This window comes from Lepidochelys kempii, chromosome 1 (genome assembly GCF_965140285.1).
Source record: "Lepidochelys kempii isolate rLepKem1 chromosome 1, rLepKem1.hap1, whole genome shotgun sequence".
Lineage (NCBI taxonomy): Eukaryota > Metazoa > Chordata > Testudines > Cheloniidae > Lepidochelys > Lepidochelys kempii.
In genome coordinates this window covers 151,341,358-151,360,203 of record NC_136380.1, presented here as the reverse complement: position 1 = coordinate 151,360,203, position 18,846 = coordinate 151,341,358, and the positions used below count along the sequence as shown (strand labels likewise).

Below are 18,846 nucleotides of genomic sequence, written 5' to 3'. Positions count from 1 at the left end.
CCATGGCTCTCAATAGGTTTATAGAGGGCAGGAAGCCAAAGGGGTATTCCAGGAGGTGTCCAGGCAACAGTGCAGATGTCCTGTAGCTGCCATGACCACTCCTTGCTCCTGAACTTCTGGCTTTGACCTTGGCTTGATTTGGACTTCGCCTCCTGACTTGGACCCTGAAACCTGATTCAGACACTGATTCTGAGTATCAACCTTGGCTTGGAATCTGACTATACACTCCTCCTCTACTCCCTAGCTCAGGTTTGCCCCTGCTCTGACCTAGGGTCCTGACTGAGTGTGTTGGAATCCTGACACCAATAACACATTGGAGAGAGACTCAATCCCAGTCCTCTGCACAGGTGCAGAGTTTATGAACCTGTTTCCAATTTCCATTTCTAGTATTCCTGCTGAAAATTATGACAGGTCACACAGATATCTGCTGATTCTACTCCATTCGCCATCCAGATCATTGGGGATCATGCAATACTGTAATTTCTGAAAAACTTCTAGTAGACCAAAGGAGTTGATCAAATGATCCACATGCAAAGTTAGTCGAGGAGAAGCTGTGATAGCATCTTTGAAGGTCATCTCAGGGAATCCTTTCAAAACACACATTTTCAGAAATAGATTATTGAATTCCTGCTTTCAGAGAAAAAAAACCATACAACATCATGGTCAGAGATAGTTCTGTGGGGTAAATAAAAATCAAGAGTCAAAAAATCCCTTGCAGGAGAGAGGGGTTTCTTTTTTTTTATCTTCAATTATCTAGTCAGAAAGGTAGCAAAAAAGTTTACTGTCATCATTAAGACACGTACATTAGCCTTAGATTTTGGTTTCTGTGGAGTACTGAGACACCATGGAATATGATATGCAAACCAACCTTACTGCAGAAGCATGTTTGCCCAACTGTGGGAACTGACTTGTCAACAATGAGCAATGATGAAACTCAGGGAAATAGTACAGGAGATTCACAGAAGAGACTAAAAGCTATACTTTTTTTTTTCTTGACTCTATCAAGAGGTTATGAACTATGTCAAGGAATAAACTTTGGAAAGGATAAAAGTGCTGAGTAATCTTTGCATCCCTCACCATTCACATGCCAAGAATAAATCAGAGAAGATTTGCTTTTATACAGTTGATTTCTTTGAAAATTAACATGTAATACAATTTCTGGCTACTTGTCGTAAATTGTGTAATGTTTGGCTGAATACAAAACGTAAAAAGATGCAGCTGTACCAATTTCATTTCTGATTTTGTCATACTTATATTTTGATTAAAATCTTCTATAACTTCAGAATTTCACTGTGTACTCAGTGATAAGAACAGTTACCAATGGTTACGAAAAGTTTAAAATGAAAATAAAAATATCTGTCAAAAATAAGCAAAGATATATGACATATGTCCAAAATTCAATTACACCTGAACTGAAAGTTATAGTTTTTTTTAAACCACAAATTCAAGATATTTCAGTGTGTATTTTGGTTTAAAAATGAGATTAAATGGATAAAACTAGTCATGGTTTTACTGTATAGGAGAGATGGAAAAGCGGAACTTCCTGCTAGTGTCATCTCGCAGGGGAAGGTGAACTTTTAACCTTCATTGACAAATTGGGTAGGACTGAAGTCTTTTTATAGTTGTCTGCCAAAAGGGACATGCCATCTTTCCTACATAATGAATGTGATGCTTCCAGTGTTGTTCTCATAGGGCTTGTCCACATGGTAACTAAGTGTGCAATAAGTGTGTAGCAAGCCAAGGTGTTAATCTACAGTGTGCCAGCTTGCCAGGCATGATCTTACTGTCTTGAAGTTTCTTACACAGTGACGCTTGGGAGCAAGAGCAGGCCAGGGAAATAGCAGGGCTGGGCAAGAGACTCCAGTGTTATGTGGATCCATAGTTGCCTAGTTTTCAGGTGTATGCCAAGTGATTTTACTCACAGCTGTGAGTAAAGCAAGTTATTTTTTGCATGTGCTCCAGAGAGAGAGAGCTCCCTCATTTCCCAGTGCTCTTAGGCATCAAGCCAAAGCTTGTTGAAGTCAATGGGCAGTTCTTCCATAGAGTTCAGTGGCTTATGACTCAGGCCCGCACTTGGGTACACACAGGAGGAAGATGGACCCTTTGAAGTCAGCCAACATAGTTGTCAGTAGGTAAATGAAGGTTTTATACAGTGTTCCAAAGTTTTGTCTACACCGCATCCAGATGCTTGGGGAAAATTGGAATTGAAAAAAAAAAAGTGAAAAATACTCAACCTACTGTTAAATCATAGATAGAAAATGTATCCCCACTGTAAGTATCTCTCACACTTTGCTGTCTAAGTACCATCCGCAATCCTGTGTCCACCCATCTTTTCCTTTGACTCCCCTCCCACACCTTCCTCCATTTTATTGTCTTTGCCTCCCATCCTTCCCCCATTTTTTCCTCTGCTTCTTAAGTCCTGCTGCCCATTGTTCTCTGTGCTCCCATTCCATTTTTCCATCCTAACCTGTGCCCTATGTACAGCTGCTGCATTGTACTCTGACCCCTTTTCTCTACCCCACCATCTGGACAAGTCATCTTCCACCTCTTCCCTTCTCAGCTTTTAGCTCCAAGTCCTCAGACTGAAATCCTGTAAAATCAACCATAGCAGGTTTGAGGAGAAACTGCAGGGAATCTCTGTAGTCTGTCAGCAGCCTAGTTATACATATGCAATAGCAGTTGGGATGAGGGCGGCCTTGAAGCAAGGCCATGAGTGTCTTGATGCTTGGCAACCCTGTGACACCCACACAGAGCATGGATGCCATACCAGCAAGGGAAGACAGTGGCTACAAGGGGCTGCCACAGAGTGGTTCAACTGAGGTTGTACAGCCTTCCCCTCACCACCACCGAACATTCCTGCACCAAACTTGGCTACTCAATATGGCATGGGAGTGTGGTGGTGGTGGTGGGGATTTTCTCCTAAAATGTATCAGGCAGAAACCTTGTGTTAGGAATGAAAAATACCATCACTATGATACTATGCATGTATCCTAAACAAGAGTATGCTCCTCATTATTTAACTTCTATTACTGGTATATTTAATCTAAAAGTTAAACTATTAAAAATGTAATTTTTCTTGTTATGGTTATTACCAGAGCAATGAACTACTGTATTTGGCAATATGTTTTAAAATGAGTTTCAATCTTATGTATTGTAGCATTAGTTATTACTACACTTTTATGATAAATAAAGGCTATAGATATTGCTGTCATATGTTAAGTAGTTTTTTATTTCAGCAGCAACTGTACTGTAGGCTATTAGTTAGAGAAGGATAATTTTATAAATGAACAGGAAAGTTCATGCCTGGCCTTTTAGACAGGCTTCATTTAAAAACCAAATAAATCGCATTAAAGAAAAGTACATATTTAATTACTGAGCTCTGTTCTTGATCCATTTGTTTTAATCTAAATAGCAGTTGTTTAACTTTAGTACCACAAAGAAATCCTTCTAATTTAAAGCTCTAAACAAAAAAAGTCACAAAGTATCTGTCAGAGTTATACAAAATTTTATAAAATGCAAAAGTCATGAAATGGCAAACAAACACTCTGTCTCTGCTACATTGTCCTTTGTGTGCTTCTAATAGTGATGGTGTGAAACCATTCAAATAAAGGGTAAAAACTTGACACAGCTATTCTTCCTCTCATGCCACTCACTTTTTTTTAAACAAACCCCAACACTTCTCAAATCAATTTCAAATATTTTGCAAGTTTGAAATAGACATTTGTGTATCCCTGGTTAAGGTCTAATTTCCATATAATAAGGTCTGGTTTCCTAATAAGGGAAGGAACATCCTCAAAAGCAATCAGGTAAATATGGCCTCTAATTCTAGATTGAAACACTGACATCAGAGCCCCATCAGCAGGCATCCACAGTGGGAATGGACTGATCTAAGCTCTCATAATTCAGGAAGCAAACAGCCACTAAGTGTGGGTGGGATGGGGCAGGGGGAGGAGACACTCTGGCCCAAACTCAAGAAGGTTGACATGCAAGGTTGTGTACATTAGATTCCTTTATGCACAATTAAACACCGTTATGCCTACTTATACACACAATGTTTAAGGGAATATAAAATGCTTTGGTTACATGCTGAGGAGCCAGGAGATAATATAAAAATCTTTAAATTAATGTAGGATGAGGGCTAATTTAGCTTTCAGCCTTTTACACCCTCCTGGGATTAGCTATTTTCCTTTCTTTGTTACGTATGATTTGCACCAACATAGACTTCTTTGCACTCAGATTCAGTGAGCCAGACTGTAATGTCTGTGGAAGGGGTATGAAGATAGTGTAAATTACACCAACTTAAATACCCTCTGGAGACTCCTCTCTGAAGTTGGTTCCATGAATACATTGGTGACAAGTGAGGTAAAGTGACCATCATCTTCCCAGCTATCCTGAGGTGTACCGAGGCTCCTGAAAGCCTAACTGCTGAAATGCACCTGACTGACATGTGAGTCAGACACATGTTCAGCGCTGAAATTCTAATTATATACAGACCATCCAAAAATTCATTTCAGAGCAGACAAATCTTGTTTCATGCCTAACCCTGCAGGCACCTAGTCTTATCATGGGAGACATCTGCATACAAGCAGATGTCACCTGTGACCCACTGACCCAGGAATGAAAAAGTGTCATGACGACAAAGGGATTTCCCCAAGCAATCTCCAAGCAAGACACAGGGCCAGCCATAATGACCCACCTTGAATCCTCATTGATGGATCCAGGGAAGTGTTCTTTCCATTTACACAAACTACCCAGCTGTGCAAGACCAGTGTAAAACAGGCAAGTCACACTGCTATACTTACCCATCCATGTCCCCAGGCAAAGCTCACTGCCAAGTGGAGGTGGGGGTCTGAAGCAACCTCACCAGAGTAACAGAGTCAGTAAAAATCAGCCTAAAGCACTGATATATATTCACTCCCAGTGGAAGTGCCCAGAGAAGTCTTACTCTCCACACATGAGCCAGAATTTTGCCTCTTCTAGCTGGTGAAGGCAAGCAAAGATCACCTGGGCCTTCTGCACACTAGTGTGATCAATGCATCCCTCAGGGACAGTAACCTACCAGAGCCCTGGCAATATCTCGCTAACTACCTGATCTTAAACCCTCCCCTTCTGAGTGAATTCACTGAGGAGGTATTAGCAAATCATCTCCAGCAGCATCTATCCTCTTCCCATGCGGATTCTGACTGTGACACAAAGAGAGTGCCAATCATATTGACTTCCTAGCGATGGACAGTGACAAGACAATCATGACTGATTTTAGCAGACCTATCTACTGCTTTCAGCACAGATGATCCTGAGGTCATTATAGCCTTTTTGGGGAACCTAGCAAGAAGAGAGAGACTTGCTGCCAGATGGTTCTGCTTATTTCACTTAGTTCTCAGAGGGTTGTGATGGGCAGCTGCTCCTCCCCACCCAGAGTGTTCACCTGTGGAATCCCACAGGGCTCCAGTTCATCATCTATGATAAAGCACTGGAAGACGACCTGAAATGCTGCCAGCTCAATTGCCAGTAATAAATCAATGATATAGTCCTTTCTAAAGCTGACCACACCATAACCTGCCTACATCAGTGCTGTGAAGAAACGTATGTCCAGGTGATTAACAGCTGGCTGAAACTCATCTTGGGAAAGACAAAGGTGCAGTCAGTAAGCAAGAGGAAGCCTTTCAGAGATCTTGAGGAATCCATGGCCCACTCCACTGAGGGTGTTCATCCCTAAATTAGCAGAGTTTTGCATAGTCTTACCTCGTATATCTGAATTTCCAAGCTGCAGGAATGGCTATAAATATCTTTTTCCACTCCACCTGGAAAGAAAAATGGATCCAGTCCTCACACAGATGAAAACTTGGGCATAGTTATCCACACCTTCATTTCTTCAATAAAGGCTATTTCTTGAAGTGCACCCTACCTAGGGCTGACACGGTAGACACAAACATTACAAATGGCTCAGAATGCAGCAACCCAACTTCTAAGTAGAACAGGTAAATTAGAACATGTGACACTAGCTTTTTATTCAATATCTAATCCAATTCAAGGTTATGTTCCCAATTTTCAAAGCCCTCAATGGACTACAGTCTGCTTACAAAAGACCATCTGTTTCCTCACTAATAAAAAAATAGCATGTAACTGTCATTACCTAGATCAAAGGTCATTAGAAATTGTGACAATGCATTTTTAATTAAAGATGTACTGCCTCTGAACTCTCTGGAGAGAGAGTTATGGATATTTCGTGTCTATATGCTACAGGGATTACTACAATATAAATACTTAGAGAGAAGTAGAAACAAGTCCTTAATATGCAGTGTTTGCTGGCAGATACATACCAAGTAAAAATGACAGAAGAGAAACATAAAGCAGTGTATGGTTTTTGCCATTATACCTATTTCATATATATTTTATTAATTAGGGAAAATCATAAGGAAATCAATCTTTACTAGCAGGTAATGACCAGTTGGTTACTTGACAATCATAAGCAAGCCTAATAATGTAAGAATTACTGTCATTATAAATAGTTTATAATAATAAGCTGTTTATTGAGCTGTATCATGAGTTAGCAGTGGTATTATAAAATTAGTGTGGTGTTTAATGATCAGTTTTCCACTGACCGGAGATCAGGATAGATTCATCATTACAATATTTATTTTGAGAAGCACTTGTGTTCTTTAACAAGCAGAATTAGCTACTGTATACACAGTTGGACACAGAATAATTCTCCAAACTCTCAGATTTTTTCATACATTACAATAACTGAAAATAAAAATAAACTCTTCTAATTTGTAGCTTTTGAAAAAAACCACAACTTACTTTATTAATGTCGTTTTATCAGAGAGCTAGAGGACCAGATCTTCAGCCCAGCTGCTACTCCAGTGCTGCTCTGACAATGCAAAGGGGCCATAAAGATAGCTTGACTGGCTAGCTGGAGATTTTCCAGGTAGTATAGTCTGGTGTAGCAACAGTATGCCATACTATCCTTGTAGCCGTCAGCCTAGATGCCATAGCCAGGGGAAGGAAATATCACCAGAGCACCACTGCACTCCAGCTATCCCGAACTACCAGTACAGACAAATGAGACCACAGGCAGTCAGTTGCAATGGGGTCTGTGATGCTGAGGTGTACTGAAATCGCCCCCCACTATATGCTGAGATGTAGTTTTGGTGCTTGCAGCAGCTGACTAGCTAGCTGCTTTTCTAACGATCCAATCCGAAGTGGAAAGTAGTGGCTTTAAAAACCAGGGAGAGCTAAATTGGTGTCTAGAGCTGTTTTCCAACAAGAGGAAACTGGGGGACAGGGCTTTACCACTCTTATCCTTCTCTCCAAATCCCTTTGCTGAGCAGTTAACCCTGAAGAGAGAGGAGGGAAAATGAGTCAAAATGAGAGGATAGTGGTTTTTTGTTGTAGCTTCCTAAGTTTTTAAAAAATGAAATCTGAAAAAACAAATTCTATCATGTTGAACTACATTGGTTCCCACATGGTTCACCGGCAGGGTTGGAACTTGTAAGCCACTGCACAGACCTCTGCCACTTGAGCCAAAGAGAAACAGATAGCAGTAGTAGGCTGTGATCATCTCTGGGTAAGCCACTAAGACTTAAGGAACACATTTATCATTGGGTTTCACAGCCATTTGCTGCCCACAGAAGAATACTGAGGCTCAGAAATCCTGGTTTCTTGTTCAAGGAGAGTCCATATGGGTGATCCCGTTCAGGTGTGCTTACACTCCTGTGCCTTTGCTTGGAGATGTTTGTTAGCAGAGCCTGTTTGGCCCACACATGCACCCTACATGTCCTTGTGCCCCTTCCAAGGACATATAGGTCTGCATGGGAGAACCGCCCGCAGTTCCTTGTCAGCCACCTTTGACCTGAGACAGTGTAGAGCTGCTCCTGCTCTCCTCAGTTTAGTAGCGTAGCATTAATTAGTTTAGTTTGGTAGTAGTTGTTGGGACTACAGTCCCCTCCTTTTTCCTTTCATTTTTTCTTCATTAAGGGGATTATTCTGAACTTTTGTTCTGGGGTATGCTAGGATCTGTGGATTTTACAAAAACTCTTTCCTGCCTGGAATCTATCTCGGTCAGTTATGGGCATGCTCGGTGTCTTTGCTGTTTGGGAGTCCATCATATCCCCAGTAAGTCTACACCTTCAAAATCTACACCTTCAAAATGAGATCTCAGAAAAACAGGGAGATCAAGTTTAAATTACTGATGACAAAGAAAGCCTTAAGATCAGCTTCTGGCCTCGGTTCTGACAACCACCCATACCCAAGTTTTCAAGTAGTTAGTGCCCCATCTACCTCAGGATCCCAGTCACTGAGAGCCTTGAGGGATACAAGCACTGCTGCTATGTCCACCTCATGGTCTCCGTCATCAAATGCCTCAGGCCACGTAGCATCTGCATTGGTGTTGACAGTACAGAGAACTTTACATTCTAACTCTCTGGGTCATCAACGCACAAGAAAGCTCCAGAGACCTCAGGTTCCAGATGAAATCCCATAAAGGCTCCGATTGGCTTCAGTACGGTGAGGGCATCTAAAGTGTCATACTACGAAACAGGACTTGGCACTTGGCACTCTTCAATTGTGGACCACTGTACCAGGGCTGATACAGATTCTTCCTCAAAGAGATCTGCACCGCCAGATCTTGATCCAGATCCTAGTACCTATACATCATTAAGTACCTCTGCATTGGTATCAGTGGAGTCTGACCTGCGACATTTTTACACCAAGGGTTTGGCATCCGTATCATCGATACTGAAGCCAACCTCCACAGGATCTTATCTATCTTCCACTTATATACCAACAGTACCACAGCAGCTGAGATTCTCGAAGGACCTCCTTGTCTCCAATGAGCTGGACTTACCATTACTTACCAGTACTGGACAACTACTCGAATCGAGATTTGCTGGGTCACCGACTCTGCATCTTTCATTTATACCGCCTTACTCAGGACTTCCTATATCCAGGATGAGCAGTTGCCATCCCCTTTGGATTATGTTGAGGACGACTCTTCTGACTCTCAGATTTCTGTACAGAGTTCTCCTATTTATTATGTTTGACATCATTGTACTACCCACACTGACGTGGACAGAGGACAGAAGACTTCAACCCCAATAAACCTGGTAAGATCAATAGTGGATGCCTCCTCGTATGTCCTGTGAGCCCCCCGGTGGCCTGATTGGGACCCCTTGTGTCCTGTGTCATCACCAGTTCATGAGATCTTCTAGTCACTCCAGTAGGGAGCAAAATCAAGCACATTCACTCCAGCCTCCACTCCCTCTATCTCAACCGGAAGAGTTGACTAGGGCCACCTTTGACCTGGGCAATTGGAGCGAAAGCACAGGGTGACGAGCTAAAGGGGTCATGGTTTGAAACCTCCCATGTGACCTTACCTGCCAGTTGAGAGCCAGTTGGGCTTACAGAGGCAGCCAGCCAGCCAGCCAGGGAAGAGACAGGCAGCACTGGAGAGCGTGGGCCCAAGCTGCACCTTGACTAGGCACTCAGCCAGATAACTCCTTCGGTGGGAGCAGGGGGTGCCCAGGGCACATTTCCACAGTTGAACAAAATAATGGGGGGGAGGTATCAGACAATAATTATTTAATGACAGCAGATATTGAGTTTCAAAAGTTAAAGCTTTATAATCTTTAAAACACAACATCATATGTCAAAATATACAAAATAAATATCCTTAAATCAAACTAATAACTTCTCAAGCAGCATTTTTACTTTGTCTATCTACAAATTTCAGTTATCAATGGAAATATTTTCTCAGTTTCAGCATGTACAATGAAATCTACATTTACAATAAAAATCTAATCCTTCCAAGCCTAGCTATTACAGATAAAATCAAATCTGTTTTTTAAAAGCGCTAAGTGCGATTGAAAAGTGACAGAAAGATGGTACAGAATGGTCACAGCTACCAATATGTTTCAACCCTGGTGTACTGTAAAATAGTTCAATCTCCAGGCCCATTTAGCCTCTGTTGAAACTGCTGGCTAGGGTGCCATTTGTGATGACGATTTCTGTAATGTAGACTTTTGTCTATGATGTCAACCAAAACAACACTTCGTATCGCATACAGCATTTGAGTGCCTTAGGGGCTGACCATATATTGAGCAGGGATGGCCAAAATGCGGCTCATGAGCTACATGCGGCTCTTTTACAGTTAAAATGTAGCTCATGGAGCCCCCCATTTCCCCTCATTCTCCACCTACCAGACGGGGGCTGGGGGGGAGCTTGGGGCTTCTTCCCTGCGGCAGGTTGGTGGGGCTAAGGACTTCTGCCCCACAGGGAGGGGGATTTCAGGGCATCAGCCCCATGGGGCTCACCTGCCAGGGTTCAGGGCTTCAGCAGGAGAGGGACAGAAGCCCTGAACCCTGGCAGGCGCGTCCCGTCTCTCAGACTTCTGAAGATTGTCGTTTGCAGCTCAGAGGGTCAGTAAGTTTGGCCACCCCTGCACTGTAGTATTTAGTGCTTTGTGTTACAATGCAGTGACTATTGCAGCCTGATCAAGTTAGAGCAGGTCTTAGTCTGCTTTCAACATAGTGCAGGGGTTCCAGCATGCACAGAGCTGCAGCAGGAGCGAGCAAAGGTGGGCGATATGTGTGCAGTCATGTACACACACATGTCCCTGACTTCACTCTGTGAAATCTGGCTACCCTCCAGAATAGTATATCCATTCATTTCTGCAGTAATAGTCTGAGCACTGTACAAATTTATATTTTAACTTGTTTAACAGAAATTAAGATCTTGATGACTTGATCTTTATAAAACAGAAAATCTGACACAAAATACAGTAATCAGAAAACGAGTTAGCAGAGGTTCAAACCTAGTATTTAATTGAGTACTAGGAAAGAGAACGTATATCGCTACTTCATTTCCAAGTACTTATTTCACTGCTAACTACTAGCTTTGCTACAGACCAAAAATCAAGCTGCATGAAGAAATGTACTACCACTGAAGTGATTAAACATGAATCTCCCAGGATAAAATAATACCATTACTAAAATGAAGGTCATGCTCAGAGGACCCTCTTTAGAAGATTTTCTTTTGGGAAAGCTGGAAACTTATACCAGGTTTTACAGTTTATATATTTCAAATAAAACTTTGGTAGGTAAACATTTCTGTGAAATCAAAAGATCATTCAAAATAGTGGTTTAAAGCACCCACTACAGAATTTGAATGTTCCACTTGAGGTTGCAGTTACCTGCCCAAAGGTACTAATTATTTCCTCTCATACAAAATATTTATAATTAAATAAAGGCAAATCAGAAAAAACAGTTTAGCCATGTGTAGATGTGACAGTTATAAAGGATTGTTTTTGATAGTATTAAATCCAAACATTCACAATTCATGAGTCAGACCCCAAAAGATCATGGGATCACCTTAAAATTATGACTTAAAATACATATTTTGCATATTTAATTCACCTCTAGGTTTTTGAGCCTGCAAGGTGCCTTCTGGTCACATTTGCAAGCTTTTCTCCACGACTATTAAGGTTAGAACCTTTTTTTTTAAATGAGAGCTTGGATTTTCAAGTAAGCACTTGTCTCCAGGAGCTGGGGTTTTAAGTAAAGCATGCATTTGTACATCTCATTGTGAGCAACAATATATTATTTGACTACTTGCAATAAAAGGTTAAAGTAATTTTGTTCCAATTGAGAAAATAGTCCTTTATGATAAAGACCAAACTAAATATTCTGTGGGATAGACAAAGATAAATGTATAAATAGAAAGTGACTAAATGACTCAAAGCTTTCAAAATATGCCTTTACCACCTTAGTGACAAACTGTTGTATTATTTTACAGCAATCCCACTACCTCCAAAAGGTAAACTGGACATCCCGGTATTGTTTGTGCCTGACACGATGAAATTGTATGAAGCTGTGGTGATTGTTCATGTAGTGAAAGAAAATGGTGAAAACTGGCCCTATGATGATCCTGCTGAATTAAACAAAGAACTGAAAAGGTAATTATGGTGATAGGAAAAAATCACTGTTGAACATATTCAGCCAATGGTCAACTTTCTCCCTCAGACATATGCATACAACTCCTATTGCCTTCAGATGAAATTGCATGTGTATTTTTTAAGGGCAGAAATTTGTCCAGTCTGTGAGATGTTTCTATGTAAGTGTTTAAATATCCAAACAAAGAACTGCAATGGTAGCTAGCACTCCGTCAGCTTGAATACCCGCCTTTCATTTTCTTAAATTTGGAAACTCAAGAGAATTCCTTGTCACTGCTTTTAGGTAGGTTAGATGAACAACAGTTGGATTCTTCCGTTATTCTTTGAACTAATTTGAATTAGTTCCAAATTTGAACTAATAATAAATCAGTAAATATCCTTTTGATATGTTTGTGTAAGCAATTATCAGAGATATATTTGGCTTTATTCTGATTCCATTTTTGTTGATTTTCCACTAATATAACTATCAAATTCAGTGAATTTGCTCCATATTTGCACTGACATAAGTGAGAGCAGATCAGACCAAGTGTTCTCATATCCTGAATACACAGCTCAATTCTCTTGTGTGATAAATTCACATCTTTGCAAAGTGGGTGTAAAACACTACCATTCTGATTTGGTTCCATTTTACATCCATTTTGCAGTTGCTGTGCATAGCTGTTAATGATTGCATAAGATGCAAGGGAATGGAAAATAATCAGGCACATTGAGAACTTTGGAGTCCAGGATAATTTAAGTAGAAAAGGGAGTGAGCCCCATGAAAGAACTCAAGAAATATGACCACAAAATAACAAACATATCTGAAAGAATTATTTCCATGTTTTTTCCGCCTTTAGACTAAATAAGGCTTTCATAGTGTCTCAAGTTGGGCACCCAAAGTTCCTAGTCTTGGCCACAGTTTTAAGTTAGCATCAATAACATCAGTTTCTCAGCTATTCTAAGTTAAAATTACATATTTTACTTGAATTTTCAAACAGCATCACCATGTCAGAGAATGGGGAAATCAATGGAATATGCTGGATTTACCCAATTCATGGAATCCCTGAAGCACAACCGTATAAATCAACACCAGGTATGTAATAGCTGAAAAGCCACAAACATAAGAACTGTAATAAAATCAAAACAGTTGCTTGCCTTTTGACATCTAACACTTGGAACTTGCATCATACAGAAGGCTGACACGGGTAGATTTCAGCTTGTATGTGCAGAACACCTTTGCAAATATGTGTGGAGAGCAGAATATTGAATCAGCATCCACTGAGTAAATCTGACAGAAGAATTTTGCTACTTATCCTAAAGCAAACTCTGAAGGAAGACTGCAAATCATTTTAATTTTTCCATAACACTCCTGGGAAAACTAATTTGCACTAAATGATATAGACTAATATTTATGGGATTTTTGTTTTAGCTCACTTTGGAAATAAATAGGGCATCATTCGCTACTAAATTAAAATACATCTATTTCTTAATCACAGTATAACTTCAGAATTGGTTTACTTTAAATTCTGTTAAATAACATGGACATTGTGAACTGGTTTAGACACTAATAGCCTTCATAAAAGCACTGCCTGTGAGTAGATAAAGGCTCTTGAAAATTTTCTGGTCAACTTTATACTGAATCTCCCTTTGGCAAATAACAACAACCTATGTTAGTATGGGAAGATAATGAGAGATGTCTTGAGGATTAAAATTATTGAATTTAATAGGAATAGATATTATTTGTACTGTCATTGTTCTAATTTGTTTAAGGACCTTTAACTTGCAGGCAGATGCCAATGTGATATTAATTAGAGCTTTCATCTCACTAATTTCCTCTTTATTCATTAAAGGAGGGAAGCAGAATATTATCAAATATTCCACTTGTGCCCAGTGTGACACCATTATAACTTTTCTCATTAGCATGAAAACTATGTGTACAAAAGGTGAATGCTTTTGTTCTTATTTTAAAACTTTAGTGTACTGTGAAACCAGCAAGTATTGAGATCAATATCTCTTTTCTTTAGGCCATTGTTTTCACTAGGTATGGTAACTATACATTAAAAACGTTAGCATTAATAAATTGCTTAAGTGACATACTACTGTATATAATTGGAAGCTGTCACATCTTAAATTTTAAATTTCTAAAAGCTGTTATGAAAACTCAGAATATTTACAACTGGTTCTGTTGCCATGTAAATTATGCACAATACATATGTGTACTTCACACCAACATCTTTTCATTTATTCTGAATATCAATAGCCTTTAATGGCAATTTAGTAACAATTATTTATATACTGTGAGTTCTCTTTCCATCGCACAATCCAGAGTTATAAATGGACTGTACTTTATCCTTCTAAATATAGGCTCCAATTCAGGAAAGCACTTAAGCACTTTACATATGTACTTACGTCCCATTATAGATGTGCCGTTGACCAATTGTAGGATCGTGGCCCATAGCAAGTAATCTTCTAGAAATCCATTTTTTTCATTAACTTGTTATCCTAAATAGAAGGATTATCTTGTTTTTTCTTTGGAAATAGTATGATTAAAATTGCCTGCAAGCTACAGGCTGTGATGTCAAAACTTCAGACTGTGGTTCTGGTTGATTAGAGAGAGCCTCGTCCGTCTTTGCATCCCAAGAGAGTTCTGTAAAATGTTTGACTTAGTACCACACAATATGACTATAAAAAGTTGCATTGTATAAAATTAATGTAGTACATATTAGATTAAAAAGTAGCTAATAGATAGCTCTCCAATGGTAACTGTAAATGGGGAATCATTATCCAAAGGCAGTGTGCAGAGACTAAGTCCAGGGGACAGGCTGTGGATAAACCCAACAGGGTCAGGATTATGCACTGGGATCTCTGAATTTTTAGTTGGACTTTTGTAACCCTGGAAGGGGGTTGAATGTAAGTGTTCCCTGGCCAGAGGGGTAATTCACCAAGAAAAGATCATGGTAGAACCAGATCAACTGACTAGAGGGCGCACTAGAGTAAAAGATCCCCTGAAACTCTGTGACCTGACACCTGGAGGCACGAAAGCAGTGATTGAACCATATACAGGGACTGTATCCTGGAAAGCAGTGACTCTGAAAAGGATTTAGAGTTCTGGTAAATAACCAACTGATCAGAAGCTTCTAGTGCAATGCTGTGGCAAAAAGGACTGGTGTGATTCTTGAATATGTAAACAGGGAAATACGAAGTAGGAATAGGGAAGTGATATTACCTGTGTCTACAGTATTGATGAAACCATTATGGGAACACTGCCCCATTCTGATTTCCAGACTTCATAAAGTACTGTATGTTGAAAAATTGGAAAGTGGTCAGAAAGGAGTTACAAGAATGATATAAGTTCTGGAAATCCTGCCTTTTCGTGAGAAATGTGGGAATCTAAGTCTATTTAGCTTATCAAAGAGAAGGTTAAGAGGTGACTTGATCATGCTCTACAGGTACCTATGTGGGAAGAATATAGTAGAGGGATTTTTAATCTATCAAACAAAGGAATAACAAGATCCAATGGCTGGAAGCTGAAGCTAGGTAAATTCAGGCTAGAATTAAGGTCTACATTTTAAACAGTGAAGGTAATTAGCCATTGAAATAACTTATCAAGGGATGTGGTGGATTCTCCATCACTTGAAGACTTTAAATCCAGTTTGGATGTCTTTCTAAAAGATACACTGTAGCCCAAACAGAAGTTATGGTCTTGGTGCAGGCATTACTAGGTAAAATTCTATGGACTGTATTATGCTGGAAGTTAAACTAGATGATCATAATTGTTCCTTCTAACCTAAAAATCTGTGACTATATAAGTCACTGCTAATCATCTGTGTGGATAAAAAAAATCTTTACCTTTTTCATAATCACAGAATAAATAATTCTTTTGATATTCACTTGGGCATAATTTTGAAGGAAAGAACATTGATATTTTAAAATTGAGAAACAGATAATCAGCTCTTTGTCCCAGTCTGTGTGGATTTTGAGACATCTGGAAATTTCTGAATCATTTTATCTGGGAACATAATACTGCCCTTCAATTTCTAGATCTAATTTACTAATCTTTCATGGTGTTGAGAGAATTATATTCAAGAAGGTTTTACAGACTATAATACACTGGATAAAACACCCTTGTATTGAAAATTGAAACATTTTTCAGGGGAGGATTATAATAATTTACAGAATTCAAGGAAGTCATATTGAATATTAAAATTCCTTTACTTCAGATATTTAAGGGAAACTAAAGTTGCAAAATTTTAAATCTTAGTATGTTTCTTTAAAACTGTTTTAAATGTTTTCTAAAACTTCAACTCTGAGCAACAGCATGTTATCTTAAATTAAGATATAAAAAAATTCATTTTCAGTTTCCACAACTATTAACTTTCTTTTGAATTTCTTTTTTTCTGCAGCACCTATTTTTACTTCCAATTAAAATATTTTAAAGGATACTGTACCGTTTTATTTTCAAATGAATTTAAATTAAATTTCTAAATTTCATAATTGCAAAAAAATTGCAGAGATTTCTTTTCAAGTGTTATTTGAGAAGCAGCTGTGGAAATTAATTACTTAGTCCAGAATGTTTTTTCAATAAATTGAGCAACATCTTACCATGCGTTTTTATCAGACAGAATATGAAGGGAACAGTAAGACTGGCTCTTCTTCACGATTTCAGTCCCAATTGGGGTAATTGAATACCTGGTATTAGCATCTTTCTAAAGATATCCCACCCTTATATTTTTAGTTATTTTGTTAAAATCAAAAAACTAATTTTTCAGGAAAGTAACATTTTACAAAAATCGATCCCTTCTTTCCTGTAGCTGTTGTATGCTGTCAAGCCAGAAACAGAGTGGAGGAGCGAGTGGAAGTTCTGTTAACTGGTGTGGTTTCTGGAACAACTGCTATGCCAGTAGAAAGAAATGTTGCGATCACCACTAAAACTAAGACACCCAGTGTCCAGGATGAAGTTCAGGTTACTGCTGGTAAGAAAGCACAGTACAGCAGATACTTCAAGTTATAGTGCACCCTGCAAATAATACACTATCTAGAGCCTGGTCCTGTCTTTGAAAAGAGATGGGGACTTGCTTCCAAAAGCGAGAAAATCCCTACTACATACTGGACCTAACAAATACCCCAATAGGCATATAACAGTAAGCATATGTCTGGGGGTGCGTATTGGTGGACTTGTAAACCAGGCGGAGATGCTTATTCTTTTTGCACCAATCACCAGTCTCAGGTCTGAGGCTGGCTTCCCATTTACTATCCAGTGAATAATTACCTAACTTAGGCTGTGTTTGTATTCATGAGCATGTGCAGTACAGCATTACCTGATTAAAAAGGTGTGGCTTGCATAAACCCTGAGATGAGTAGTAAATGCATATATGCTGGGTATGAAGGGAGACATCTGTGAGTGGGTTGTCCTGTTTATATGCCACATTCCCCACCACTGGGCCTGTTACCTGCAATAATGTGAGCTGAGTAGGGGCAGTAAAGTTAAACAAAAGATCACTGCTGCTCACTTGTTTCATCAGCCCAGGATATGATATAAGTTATTTTCCTCTGGGATCTTTTTGTACTCCTCTCATAGTAACAATTTCAGAGAGAGAAGGGGCGGGGAGGATGTTGTAAGTACCTGGAGAGACAGAGAGAGAGAGAGAGAGAGAGAGTCTGCACAGGCTACAGTACTTGTTTTCTGCACCTAGTGAGACCCTGCGACAGAGCAAATTTCCCTTACACTTAACAATATTTCCTAAATCCTTAAGCTCTGTGTGAATAGCCTGACAAACAGGGCCAAATCCAACCTCTCTACAAGTGGATGCAATTTCAACTGAAATAAATGGGAGTTGTGCTTGCTTGTGCCAGGGCTGAATTTGACCCACTGCGTTGATGCTCAGCTCTTCAAATATCACCTTTAGCAATTCCCAAATTGTAGTCACAGTGGATGAAATTGTATGTTTTTACCCAGTTCTTTATCTTTTTACAATAGTAGTATATCCCTTACACATCAGACAGAAATTCTGCTTTTAGATAAACTCACACTACTCCCATGAAAGTTAGAGTGAGAGTGTGGGATCAGAATTTGATCTTAAGGAGCTGAATTTTCTATGGGAGCTCAATCTGACTTCTGAGTTTGCACCGACAGTGTTATACTTGCAATCAGTTGAAGATGCAAATGTTAGAATTTAGACATCTCCCCAACGTTACAGATGTAAAAGCATGTAGCACCACAAATCAGGAGGTGTTATCTTTGAATCCACAAATGAGTGTGCCCTGAAAATTGCATCTAGACTCGATTGTGGATACAAAATTATAGAGGCCTTTTATGAAAAATTCATCCTAAAAATGTTCTATGAATAAGTAAACAAGGTCTGCTCAGGTTGTAAAGTGGCTTTAATCTACCTTTACACTGGGAGGAGGGACAACCCAACCGCCACCCACCCCACACACAAAACCCTGCCCTCCACAGCCCCTGCACTGGGGAAGCCAAGATGGGTGGCAGTGTGAGAGTTGCCATTGCAGTTTTACACCACCCCAGGATCCACTCTAAGGGCCAGTTAAGTTAGTTTTGTGGTTGATTTGTACCACTTGAGCCAGGCCCAGACCTTGTCCTGTGAATTTTTCTGTTGTACATTAACACTGTTTTGCAGAAAGTCCTGTGCTAGGTAACTTTATTACAATTCATTCTGAAATCTGCAAGAGTTTGCCCTAAACTTGTCTAATTTCTTCTTTCTGGGTTGGTTTATTGTGCGAATATTGGACAGCAGAACTGAATATCTGAGGTCACTGACTCCAGACTTTTTAATAGTCTGTCTTTTGTGTAGTGTCTATGAAACCAGGAGGGGAGTGGAGGGTGAATAACAGAAACTTAATCTAGTACTGCACAATTCAGGATAATCAACACTGTGTGGACAGTAGGCTCTGCAGATTAG

General features: G+C 39.6%; 1 protein-coding gene across 1 annotated transcript in view; it reads left to right on the top strand.

Moving 5' to 3' along the window:
* The window catches only part of CFAP47 (cilia and flagella associated protein 47), a 643,435-nt gene that overhangs the window by 558,970 nt on the left and 65,619 nt on the right, over positions 1-18,846 (top strand). Inside the window, exons 58-60 of the mRNA XM_073358068.2 lie at positions 11,791-11,950; positions 12,925-13,019; positions 16,738-16,899. Of these exons, the coding sequence (XP_073214169.2) occupies positions 11,791-11,950; positions 12,925-13,019; positions 16,738-16,899 (417 nt within the window). The remainder of the gene's footprint in view (positions 1-11,790; positions 11,951-12,924; positions 13,020-16,737; positions 16,900-18,846) is intronic.